The sequence below is a fragment of the Chrysochloris asiatica genome, unplaced genomic scaffold (assembly GCF_000296735.1).
Source record: "Chrysochloris asiatica unplaced genomic scaffold, ChrAsi1.0 scaffold00044, whole genome shotgun sequence".
Taxonomy (NCBI): Eukaryota; Metazoa; Chordata; class Mammalia; order Afrosoricida; family Chrysochloridae; genus Chrysochloris; species Chrysochloris asiatica.
The window spans coordinates 16,092,661-16,104,686 of record NW_006408562.1 but is presented as its reverse complement, the minus strand read 5'-3'; the positions used below and the strand labels follow the sequence as shown (position 1 = coordinate 16,104,686).

The 12,026-nt window shown below is 37.6% G+C and overlaps 1 protein-coding gene across 2 annotated transcripts in view; it reads left to right on the top strand.

Annotated features, from left to right (window-relative positions):
- The window catches only part of CUL3 (cullin 3), a 165,240-nt gene that overhangs the window by 119,406 nt on the left and 33,808 nt on the right, over window positions 1-12,026 (top strand). For both annotated transcript variants that reach the window (XM_006861896.1, XM_006861897.1), the window contains 4 exons: window positions 210-355; window positions 1,170-1,346; window positions 9,239-9,409; window positions 9,971-10,078. In XM_006861896.1, coding sequence (XP_006861958.1) covers window positions 210-355; window positions 1,170-1,346; window positions 9,239-9,409; window positions 9,971-10,078 — 602 coding nt within the window. The remainder of the gene's footprint in view (window positions 1-209; window positions 356-1,169; window positions 1,347-9,238; window positions 9,410-9,970; window positions 10,079-12,026) is intronic.

The window sequence follows — 12,026 nt, the reverse complement described above, 5'->3', positions numbered from 1 at the left end:
TTGCTGATGGCAGACCTCACTGCACGTCTACCCTATCCACCATCAAGCCCTACCCTCCTCCTTTGGATATTTTAAAATAGTGTTTTATGTGGTCATATAACTGGTGGTGGTAGAGATAAGTTTCTTTATGTATCCCAAATTAGTTTGAACACAAATTCACATTTTTTCTTCATCATTAATGTAGCCATTGTTTTCTTTCTCGTTTGCAGACCTCGCTTGCATGTACAAGTTATTTAGTCGTGTGCCAAATGGTTTGAAAACAATGTGTGAGTGTATGAGTTGCTATTTGAGGGAGCAAGGTAAAGCCCTTGTTTCTGAGGAAGGAGAAGGAAAGAATCCTGTTGACTATATCCAGGTAAGTAAACATAATAGAATGTTATCTTTACTTTTATGATACAGTAATTTTGACAAGTTTAAAAAGACCACTTGGCATTATTAGCCTGTTGAGTATGTACTTTTCACTTCATTGTCTCATTGGCAAATGAATATGTTATGATCCTAAATATGTTAGATTTTTGAAAGGTATGCCTATTTATAGCAGGGGCTCAACCCCCCCAACTGCTTGTTTTCATTTATAATATGTCTGATAATGTTGTTTAAATAATCTCAAGAATTAAAGCCAACTATTTTGTTTATGTTGGTTTGAACTGCAAGGTTGTTGGTTCAAGCTTACTAGTCACTCCTTGGAAACCCCCTAGAGGGTCGCTATGGGTTGGAACCGACTTGACGGCACTTAACAACAACATTTTGTATGTGTCTTAATGTGTTAAAAAACAATGTTTTGTTTCGAATTTTTTTTGCGCTCAGCAATACTATGTGCCGAGTTTTTATGTTTTACGAAGAATATTTAGCTCTTACATCTACATTTGTAAAGCTAGTGTTCTGTTTACATCACATATTTGTTCAAGAGAGGGTGACAGGAGGGTTGGAAGAGGCAGTAAGAAGACTGAGTCATTGTCAGTATAATACATAAGTGGAAAATAGAATACGTATCACTAACATTTTTAGCAGGGATTAGATACAGCTTTGAAAATAATACTCAGTTTCTAATGCTGTGAATATACAGTTATTTACCAAAGAAGTTAAGATAAACACACAGGATCACAATTGTAATTCTTATGGAAATATTTTTATAACCTGTCTTAAATTTCTTTGTTTTTATTTGTAAGGGCTTGTTGGATCTGAAGAGTAGATTTGATCGCTTCCTCCAGGAATCGTTCAATAATGACCGGCTTTTTAAACAAACAATTGCAGGTGACTTTGAATATTTTCTCAACCTCAACTCCAGGTCCCCAGAATACCTCTCATTATTTATTGATGATAAGCTGAAAAAAGGTGTTAAAGGGGTAAGTATGAATGCATTTGAAAACTTACTAAGTTTTACTTGTAGATAATGTAAAGAAAATATACAAAGTAGCAAGTTTTATTGATATAAAAGAAAAATTGCTTTGAGGAGCAACCTGCTTGATGACCTTAGCAACAATAGCTTTGCTTTGCTTAATTCTATGCTCTGATCTATGAAAAGGATTGGTTAAGGTATTTGAAATCATCAAAACTACATATATATTTTACTTAATATATAACTGACACCAAAAACAACTGCATCCATGCTTGTTAAGTAGTCTTCTTTATGACTTTGAGATATGCTACAGCTATGACAAAGGCAAGGGTAAGAGAATGTTCACATTCTATGATTGAGGCCTGTGTTTTATCCCTGGCCAATGCACCTCATTCATTAGTCATCTGTCAGTTTGTTGTACTGTGGTGGCTTTTGTGTTGTGGTGATTCTGGACGCTCTGTCACCTGTACTTAAATAGCAGGAGGGTTCACCCATGGTGGAGAGGTTTCAGCGAGCTTCCAGACTAAGACAAACTAAGAAGGACGCAAGACGGACTAATTCTAAATTTTAGTCATTGAAAACTTTATGAATCACAGTGGAACACTATCAGATCGCTCCAGAATATTGATTGTTGAAACATGATGAGGAACATCAGAATATTGTCAGATACAGTGCCACAAGATAAGCTCCTCAGGTTGGTAGACACTCAAAATACAACTGAAAAAGAGCTGCCTCCTCACAGTAGAGTTTACCATGATGACACAATGTAGTAAAGCCTTCGGGTCCATCCTTCATTTGCTGAGTTGTAACACAAAATGAAGAGAAACAGCTTGTAAACATCCATTGGAACATGTAATATATGATGTGTGAATCTAGGAAAATTGGAAATTGTCAAAAATGGAACACTTAAACATCAGTATTGTAGGAATGAGCTAAAATGGCCTGGTTTTGACCATTTTGGATTTCACAGTCACATGGTTTACTATGCTGAGAGTGATAAATTGCGGAATGGCAGCATAGTCATCATCAAAAAGAACACTTCAAGATATATATTGAAGTACAGTGCTGTCTGTAATAGGATAATATCCCTACAAGGAAGACCAGTTAAATAAAATTCAAATTTTCTTAAGAACCACTGAAGCCAGTGATGATGAAATTGAAGACTTCTACCAATTCCTGGTGTGCTGCTGTAGGATCACCACTGAACAGGGAACCACAAGGTCAGCAGTTCAAACCCATCAGATGCTCTTCAGAAAACCCTGTACAGGTGCGCTGTGAGTCAGAACTGATCAACGGCACTAATGACTACACCAACTTCTTCATTCTGAAATTGATGAAACATGCAATCAAGATTTATTGATAATTACTGGCATTTGGAATGCAAAGATTGTAAACAAAGAGGAAGCATCATTCGTTGGAAAATATTGCCTTGGTAATAGAAACAGTGTTGGAGGTCAAATGATAAAATTTTGTAAGACCAATGACTTGTTTATTGTAAAAACCTTTTTAAAATAACATAAAATACGATTATACGCATGGGCTTTACCAGATGGAATACACAGGAATTGAATTTCAGACTGTGGAACAGACCACCAAATGTTCAAATGCAAGTTAAGGCTGAAGTTGAAGAAAATTAAAACTAGTGCACAAGAGCCAAAATAATTGACTTAAAGATATCCTTTCTAAATTTAGAGATCATCTCAAGAATACATTTGATGAATTAGACACTAATGACTGAAGACCGAAAGAGTTGTGGGATGACATCAAGTGCATCATACAGGAAGAAAGCATAAGGTAATTAAGACTACAAGAAAGAAGGAAAAGACCATAATGGCTGTCTGAAGAGACTCTGAAATTTGTTCTTCAGTGTAGAGATTGTAAAGCAAATGGAAGAAACAAGGAGGTTAAAACAGTTGAATAGAAAATTTCAAATGGCAGCTCGAGAAGACGAAATCAAATATTATAACGAAAAGCGTAAAGACCTGGCGTTTGAAAAACAAAGGGAAGGACATGCTTAGCATTCCTCAAACTGAGGGATTTGAAGAAGTAAGTTCAGACCTTGACTTGTAATGTTGAAGGATTCTGTGGGCAAAATATTGAATGATGCAGAAAGCACCAAAAGAAGATGGAAGGGATACAGTCCACAGTATCAAAAAGAAATGGTCGATGGTCAACCAAGAGCTGATGATACTGAAGAAGAAAGTTGATGGTGTATTGATGGCATTGGCGGAGAACAAGGCTCTGGGATTAATGTAATAAAAATTAAAGTATTTTGCAAAGTGATGCACTCAACCATGTATGCCAGGAAATTAGGAAGATAGCTACCTGATTGTCTAAATCAACCATCAGCCATCATAAAAACAGTAGTTAAGAAATCAAACAACATACTACTTTAGATGTATCTGCTACACAAGACCTTTTTAAGTTGCTCAAGAGCAAAGATGTTAATTTGAGGACTGAAGTGCACCTATCCCAAGCCATGGTTATTATCAGCGGCCACATATGCATGTGAAAGTTGGACAGTTTGGAAACCCTATACAGGGTCGCTATGGGTCAGAATCGACTCGATGGCACTTAACAACAACAAATAGGAGAATTGATGCGTTTGAGTTACGGTGTTGGAGGATAATATTAAAAGTACTATCGATTGTCAAAAGGATAAACAAATCTAAGTTGGAAGAAGTATAGCCTGAATGCTCCTGGAAGCCAGGATGTCCAGATTGTCTCTCATACTTTGGACATGTTACCAGGAGGGACCAGTCCCTGGAGAAGCATATCATGCTTGGTAAAGTGGAGGGTCAGAGAAAAAAAGGAAGCCCCCCCCCCAAAGTGAGATGGATTGGCACAGTGACCACAGTATTGGGCTCAGGCATAGCAAGGATTGTGAGGTTGGCTCAGGATCAGACAGTGTTTCTGTTGTGCATAGGGTCACTACTAGTCGGTACTGACTCGATGCAGCAGAAAACAAAAATGTGCCTCATATTCAGACATCTCCTGTGTGTTAGTCAAGACTATCTCAACTCCTTGGGGTCTGTGACCATTTAAGGAAAAACAAAACTCCCTTACAGGTTTTTACAAATCATAACAACTACTTTGAATCTTAAGGATCTCTAGACCTGAAACTGCTTACCTGATACTGCTGAAAAAGAATTAATTACTGATTTTTCCTGTACATACTTTGGAAGGTAAGTTGCCTTAATAGGCACCTTCTGGTATATAATGATGTTGATAAGTTAGTGCTCCCTTCTACAAGGGTGTTCCAGATTTGATTTCTGGCCTGTGCACCTCATGTGCGGAAGGCATTTTTTTTCAGTCGAGATTTCTGTGTTGCTTTGATGCTGGACAAAGTTTTCTAGACTAAGACTAGGAAGAAAGGGGTTGGCGATCTATTACTGAAAATGTGCTGGTGAAAACCCTGTGGATTACAACCATCCTTTAACAGGATGGAGAAGCATTTTGTCCTGTTTTGCATGGAATCATCATGAGTCAGGATCTGACTCAACATTAGCTAAAAATTACACAGCATAGATAACAAGAATCTTGAAAACAGCTGTCCACTTGCATAGAAATTTGTGTGCCCTCATCCTGTTCTGTGAATTTTATGGATCAAAATTCTTGGATGACAAGCAAATTAAGATACAGACTAGAGTGTAGCTATCACAAAATAATTTTGAAAGCATGTAGTAGAACTCAGTTTCAAACTTTTATGGCACACCTGGGATCCTGGAAGGTCATTGCAGCAATGAAAGCCAAGTTGAACATACTATGAGCATACATGAGTTGGTTTTTTTCATTTCATTCTGAAATCTGTGAGATGGGAATATAACAAATGGGTACAGGCTTTACACACAGCAGAGTAATAAAAAAGAGGAGAAAGATCATTGTGGATATATAGAGTTGTCGTTATGAGTTGTCAAGGAATTTCTGACTCTTTGTATAACAATTGAAACATAGCCCAGTCCTGCACCATCCTCACGATTGTTATGTTTGAGACCATTGCTGCTGCCACGCTGTCAACCCATCTCCTTGGTGGGAGGAGGTGGATCTTCCTGTTTTTTGCTGACCCTCCACTTTTCCAAGCATAAATAATTTCCTTTTCCAGGGACTGGTCACTTGTAACATGCCCACAGTATGAGACAAAGTCTTGTCATTGTGCTTTTAAGGAACATTCTGACTGTACTTCTTCCAACACAGATTTGTTTGTTCTTTTAGCAGTCTGTGGGACTTTGAATAGTCTTACCTAACACCATAATTAAAATGTATCAATTCTTCTATGGTCTTCCCTATTCTTTGTCCAACTTTCACATGCATATGAGGCAATTGAAAATACCATGTCTTGGGTCAGAGGCATCTTATTCCAAATTGATGAAACTGATCTTTGATCTTGAACACTTTAAAGAGGTCTTGTGCAGCAGATTTGCTTAACGCAACACTTTTTATGGTTTCTTGACTGCTGCTTCCATGAATATTGATCATGGATCCAAGCAAAATGAAATTTGGCCACTTCAGTCTTTTCTCCATTTATCTTTATGATATTTATTATTTCATGTTTGAGAATCTTTGTTTTCTTTATGCTGAGATGCAATTGATACTGAAGGCTGTGGTCTGTGATCTTCACCAGTAAATATTTTATGACCTCTTTGCTCTCATTAAGCCAAGGTATCATCTGCATATCACAGGTTGCTAATAATTCTTCCTTCATTTCTGATGGCCTTGTTCTTCATAATCCAGGTTCTTGAATTATTTGTTCAGCAAACAAATTGAATAAATATGGTGAAAGGATACAACCCTAGCACACACCTTTCCTGATTATAAACTATTCAGTATCTCAGTATCCCCTTGTTCTGTTCAAACAGCTGGCTCTTGTTCTATGTCCAGGTTCCTCATGAGCCTGGGAATTGTTCTGAAATTCTCATTATTCGCTGTGCTGTCCATAGTTTGTCATGCTCTGTATGGTCGAAAACCTTTGCATATAATGTCGTTAAAGCACAATTAAACATTGTTCTGATGATCGCTGCTTTCAACCAAGATCCATCTGATACCAACAATGATGTCCCTAGTTCCATATCCTCTTCTGAAAGCAGCTTGAGTTTCTGTCAGTTTCCTGTTGATGTATGTTGTTGCAATTGTTTTTGTAGTATTTTAAGTAAAATTTTACTTGCATGTGATACTAATAATACTGTTGGATGAGTTTTGATTTCCATTTTGGAATGGGCACAAATACAGTTCTTTTCCAGTTAGTTGATCAGGTAACTAACTGTCTTCTCCATGAGCACGTCCAGTACTGCATCCATTTATTGAAAGATTTCAATCTGTATTCAGTCAGTTACTGGAGCCTGGTTTATTCCAGTGCCTTCAGTGCTGCTGCGGCTTCTTCCTTAAATACCTTCAGTTCTCGATCATCATCTTGAAGTGGCTGACCGTCGACTTTTGGGGTGGGGCTACAATAGCTCTGTATTTTCCTTCCATCTTTTGATGCATTTTGCATTATTCAATATTTTGCCCATAGAATTCATCAGTAATACATCCCAGTGCTTGAGTTTCTTCTTCTTCTGTTATTTCAGCTTGAGATATGTTGAGTGTTTGCCTCACTTTTGGCTTTCTAACTCTTTGTACATTTCATTTTATACTATGTCTTGTACTGTCCTCTGAAGTTTTCTAATCAGCTTTTTTACGTCCTCATTTCTTCCATCATCTTTAGCTGCTCTAGCTCTATATAATTCAGGTGGTTTATACTCAAGGTCATATTTTGGCTCTCATGAACTTGGTTTAATTTTTTTCAGCTTCATTCTGAACTTGCATATAGGCAGTTTATGGTGTGTTCCAGTCTGTCCCTGCATTTTTTTGGCTGATGTTATTTAGCTCTTCCACTGTCTCTTTCTACAAATGTAATCCATTTTATTCCTGTGTATTCTCTCTGGTGAGGTTTAGGTATGTATATAGTTACTTTTTATGCTATTTTATAAAGGTATTTGCAATGAATAACTTGCTATTTTATCATTCTGTCTCCAGCATAATTTCTTTCACCAAGGCTGTGTTTTCCAACTACTGACCCTTACTCTTTTTTCCAGTCAATCCCACAATCCCATTCCAATCACTAGTAATCATCACTGCATGTTAATTGTGTTTTTGATCAATTTCAGAAATTCTTCAGACTCAGATTCTTCAATTTCACAATTTCATCATCACTGGTTTTAGTGGTTGGTGTATAAATTAGAACAATTGTGTTATTAACTCGTCTTCTCTGTTGTTTTTTTTTTTTAATTTTTCTTCTATTTGTTGTTGATGCAGTTCTGACTCATAACGACCCTGTGTAGAGTTTCCAAGGAGCAGCTGGTGGGTTTGAACTGCCGACTTTAGGTTTGCAGTCCAGTGCTCATCCTACAGTGCCGCACCAGGTCTTCTCTGTAGGTGTATGGAAATTATCTTGTCGTAGACAGCATTGTACTTAAGATACATCCTGAATTGTTCTTTTTAGTGATGAGTACAACACCATTCCTGTTGAATTTTCATTCCAGTTATAGGAAACCATATGATTGTGTGCTTCAGAATGACCAGTGACGGTCTATTTCAGCTCACTAATGGTTAGGGTATCGATCTTTATGCATTACATTTCACTTCTGACAATTCCCAGTTTTCTTCAATTCAAACTGTATACATTCCATGTTCTAACTATTAATGAGTATTTCCAGCTGTTTCTCCTTCTGTTGAGTAGTGCTCTGTCGTCAAATGAAGATCCCAAGAGCTTTGTTTGGGTTGAATCATTGTAGTCAATTCTACTTTGAGTAGGCACTGCTTCCCGGGTCATTTTTCAAGTGCCTTCCAACCTGAGGGGCTGAACTTGCTGGCACTATGTCTGACAATATTTTGCTGTTCAGAATGTTTTTGTTTTCTAGTAGTATATCTGACAGTGTTCTATTGTTATTCCGGATGTTTTCTGTGACTAAACCTTTGGAAATAGTGTGCTTGTCCTTTTTTTAGTCTGTCTTAGTCTAGAATCTCCATTGAAACTTGTGCACCAAAGGTGACCCGGCTTGTATTTCAGATACTGCCAACAGTACTTCCAGAATCACAGCAACACACAAGTCGCAACATTATGACAAACTGACAGATAATTGCTGGGTATAGAGTAGAAAAAAGGAGCTCTGGTAGCGTAGTGGTTACGAATCGGGCTGCGAATAATAAGGTCAGCGGTTCGAAACTACCAGCCGCTCCGCGGGAGAAAGATGAGGCTTTCTACTCCCGTAAAGATTTACACCCTCGGAAACCCTGTACAGGGTCGCTATGGGTCGGAACCGACTCGACGGCACTTCACAACAACAACAAGAGTAGAAAAGACTCCTAAATTCCACCATCATTTAATGTTCCATACTTTATTTAGGAAAAGCTTAATACATCCTCCTTTGGTATCATCTCGCCTTCATTTTAAAGATAAGAGTAAATGACCTTTTTGCCATTTGATTTATAACAAAAAAATTTAAGTTTTGAATGACCATAAATTAAAATGCCATTCTTTTGGCTTTGTATGTTTCTGCTTACATGTTATATATACAACGGCTTTATAAAAATATCTTTTTTGTCATTGAAATTTGATTTCATCTGTTTCAGTCATATCTTTATACAGCCCTCTCTAGCACATAGCTCAGTGTCAGCAGTGACCTCCTCAGGACTAGAACTCCAGGCCACTCCCGTATCCCTAGGATTCCAGTCATTAGATGAGGAGGAAGGAGTTGGGCTTTGTAAAGGCAGGCGGTCTCTCACAAACCATGTCCCTCTCTAACATATGTACTCCAGATATTTATTTGTGTGATTTCAAGCAGTTTTATTTTTAAACTGTAGTGCTATTCTTATAAAACTAAGATTTAGTAATTGTAAATTGTCTTTTAATTAATTCTGCAGCTAACAGAACAAGAAGTAGAAACAATATTGGATAAGGCAATGGTCCTTTTTAGGTTTATGCAAGAAAAAGATGTATTTGAACGTTATTATAAACAACACCTGGCGAGAAGACTTCTCACAAATAAAAGTGTTTCTGATGATTCTGAAAAAAATATGATATCTAAGTTAAAGGTAAGATATGTACATACCCCACTAATGTTCATCATATGATTGAGCACCAACAACATTGGACTGTAAATGATCTGATTTTAAATATTCCTGGAAGTAAACGGAGATAGATGGTATTTTTAGCAGGATGTGTTATACATACATTTGTTCGTTCTGGATCATAGAGTTTGCTGAAATACCTCTTGATGTGGCAGAATATGTTCAAGAATGTCTGGGCGTAAGGGATTATGAGAGAAGCAATAAAGACAATATTACCATGTTTCAGAAAGTGTAGTTCATTGACTTACCTAAATCACCTGAGGTGATTGTTAAAAATACAGGGAATGGACCCAACCTTTGATAAGGAGTTGTATTGGAATTTCTTGGAAAATCTCATTTTGAAATGAAATACTTGGGTTTGAGTCTTAAAGAGCCTGTGGCGTTTGACAGCTACAGACGTAGATTAACTGCTGGAACGATTAAGAAAGGAGGTGATCACGATTGGAAGTTAACATAAAACAGTTTCATTCTACTGTTTTCTTAGGAAGTCCCTCATTTATTTGTGTTCATAATTTTCTTTCACAGACTGAATGTGGATGTCAGTTCACATCAAAACTGGAAGGAATGTTTAGGGATATGAGCATCTCAAACACAACAATGGATGAATTCAGGCAACATCTACAGGCAACTGGGGTAAAAGTCTGCGTTAATTCGTACTGTACATATATTTATGTAAAGTCTTTTGAAATGGCCATTTTCATGCATATATATGCTTACCGAATTGCTGGTGTGGTTTCTTAAAATGTCAGCAGTGGGGACACATGTTTTGAGTTGTTTAAAAACAACTTTTCCTCACATACCCTGGGTTCCTAACATTATTTATGTTTAAACATCTTTTTCTCATTCTTTGAAACCATACCTGATTTTACCCACTTAAAGGAACACAGTGAAAATTGAATCAGTAGAACAGATTGTGGAAAGAAGACTGAGTTTAGGCTGAGTTAGGCTGGTTTTTTTTTTTTTTCCTTCTTTACTTTATTTTTCCATATTAAATATATATATATTTTAAGTTTTTATTGTGAATTGAGTGATAGTTTACATGGGAGAACATCATAAATATGTATTTTATGTCTCATAGAGTAAGATCTTTTATTTTTTTTGAACTTCCCATTTTCTTTTGTTAAATGTTTTATTGTGAATTGTATGGTAGTTTACATGAGAGAACATTAGTTTTACATTCATTATATCATATATTGTCTCATTGCCATGGTTACAATCCCCTCCATGCATCATCAACCAACCAAAGGGTATACACTGCAAGCCTGCCACCCCCACCCCACCCCCTCCCGGTCTTCAGCACATGGTTCTCCTCCCTCTCTGGATCTAAAGTTCCCAGCTGCTCCATCACTCCACTATCTCTGGTGTCAGCTGCTTCTCTGGCTAGGGTCCCGCTCTCCACTTTACTCTGTGGATGGGCCTAGGGACCTCCGCTCCTGGATTGGAAAGTTAATCACTCCCCTTCTTGCTATAAAATGTCTACCTTTGCATTTCCAACCCTCACAATGAGTCCTGATAACAATTGTTCACTATTGTATCACAAGAGACCTATCTGCATTTCATTTCATCAGCCCTGCGTAGACAGATTGGATACTACTCACTGGATATTCTACCTTCCTTCAGGCCCTCTGGACCTAGGGTCCCTCTTGAAAGCTTGTAAGCCAGTCACTTCTTGCCTTTATAGTCCCCCCGCCACCTGTTGATTTTTTAATACTCTCCTTTTCACTTTATCTCAGTATTGTGTTTTCTTGGGATAGTTGCCTGATCTTCTTGGGCCTCAATGTTTTCATCTGTAAAGTCAGGTCCTGACATCTTCAGGGTTTGTGGGAAATACACTGAGATGACTTAAAAAATACAGAAATTAGTTTAAGGATCCTAAAAAGGTAGTTAGCTGGTGGTTGCATAGCTTAGAGTTAGAGTTTTTGTGAGGATTTATCAAGGTTCATGATTTTTGTTTTTGTTACTGTTTCTCAACTTTATCTTAACCTTAAGTTTTGAGAAGTCCTCAGTTTGTGAGCTTTTAAAACACTTTCCCTTCTGAGTTGACCATATAGCATTATGTAATTAGGAAATGTAGCAGCCATTAATAGATTTGGAGCCCTTCCTTTGATGTTTAAATGAGATCATCACTTCTGTTTGTCCATAGCCTAATACTCAGAACACAGACAAGATCTGTGAAAACGCTAAATTCTATAGAAATTGACATTTATATGCAAGGGGACTTCTGAAAGTTCATCGAGAAACTCAAAAATTTTTAAACGTTTTTATTGTGAATTGTGTGATAGTTTACATGGGAGAACACCAGCTTTACATTAATCCTGTTGTATTTCATTTCATTGCAATGATTACAGTCCCCTCAATGCATCTTCAGACAACCAAAGGATATACCCCGCAAGTCTGCCCCCTGGCCATCAGCACACAGCCTCTCTCCCTCCTTGAGTCCAGAGTCCCCAGCCGCTCCATCTCTCCACATCATTGTTTCTGCCTCCATCTCTGGCGTCACCTCTTCTTTGGGTAGGGTCCCACACCCCGCTCTTCTCATTTGATGGTCCCAGGGACCTCTGCTCCTGCCCTGCAAAATCAA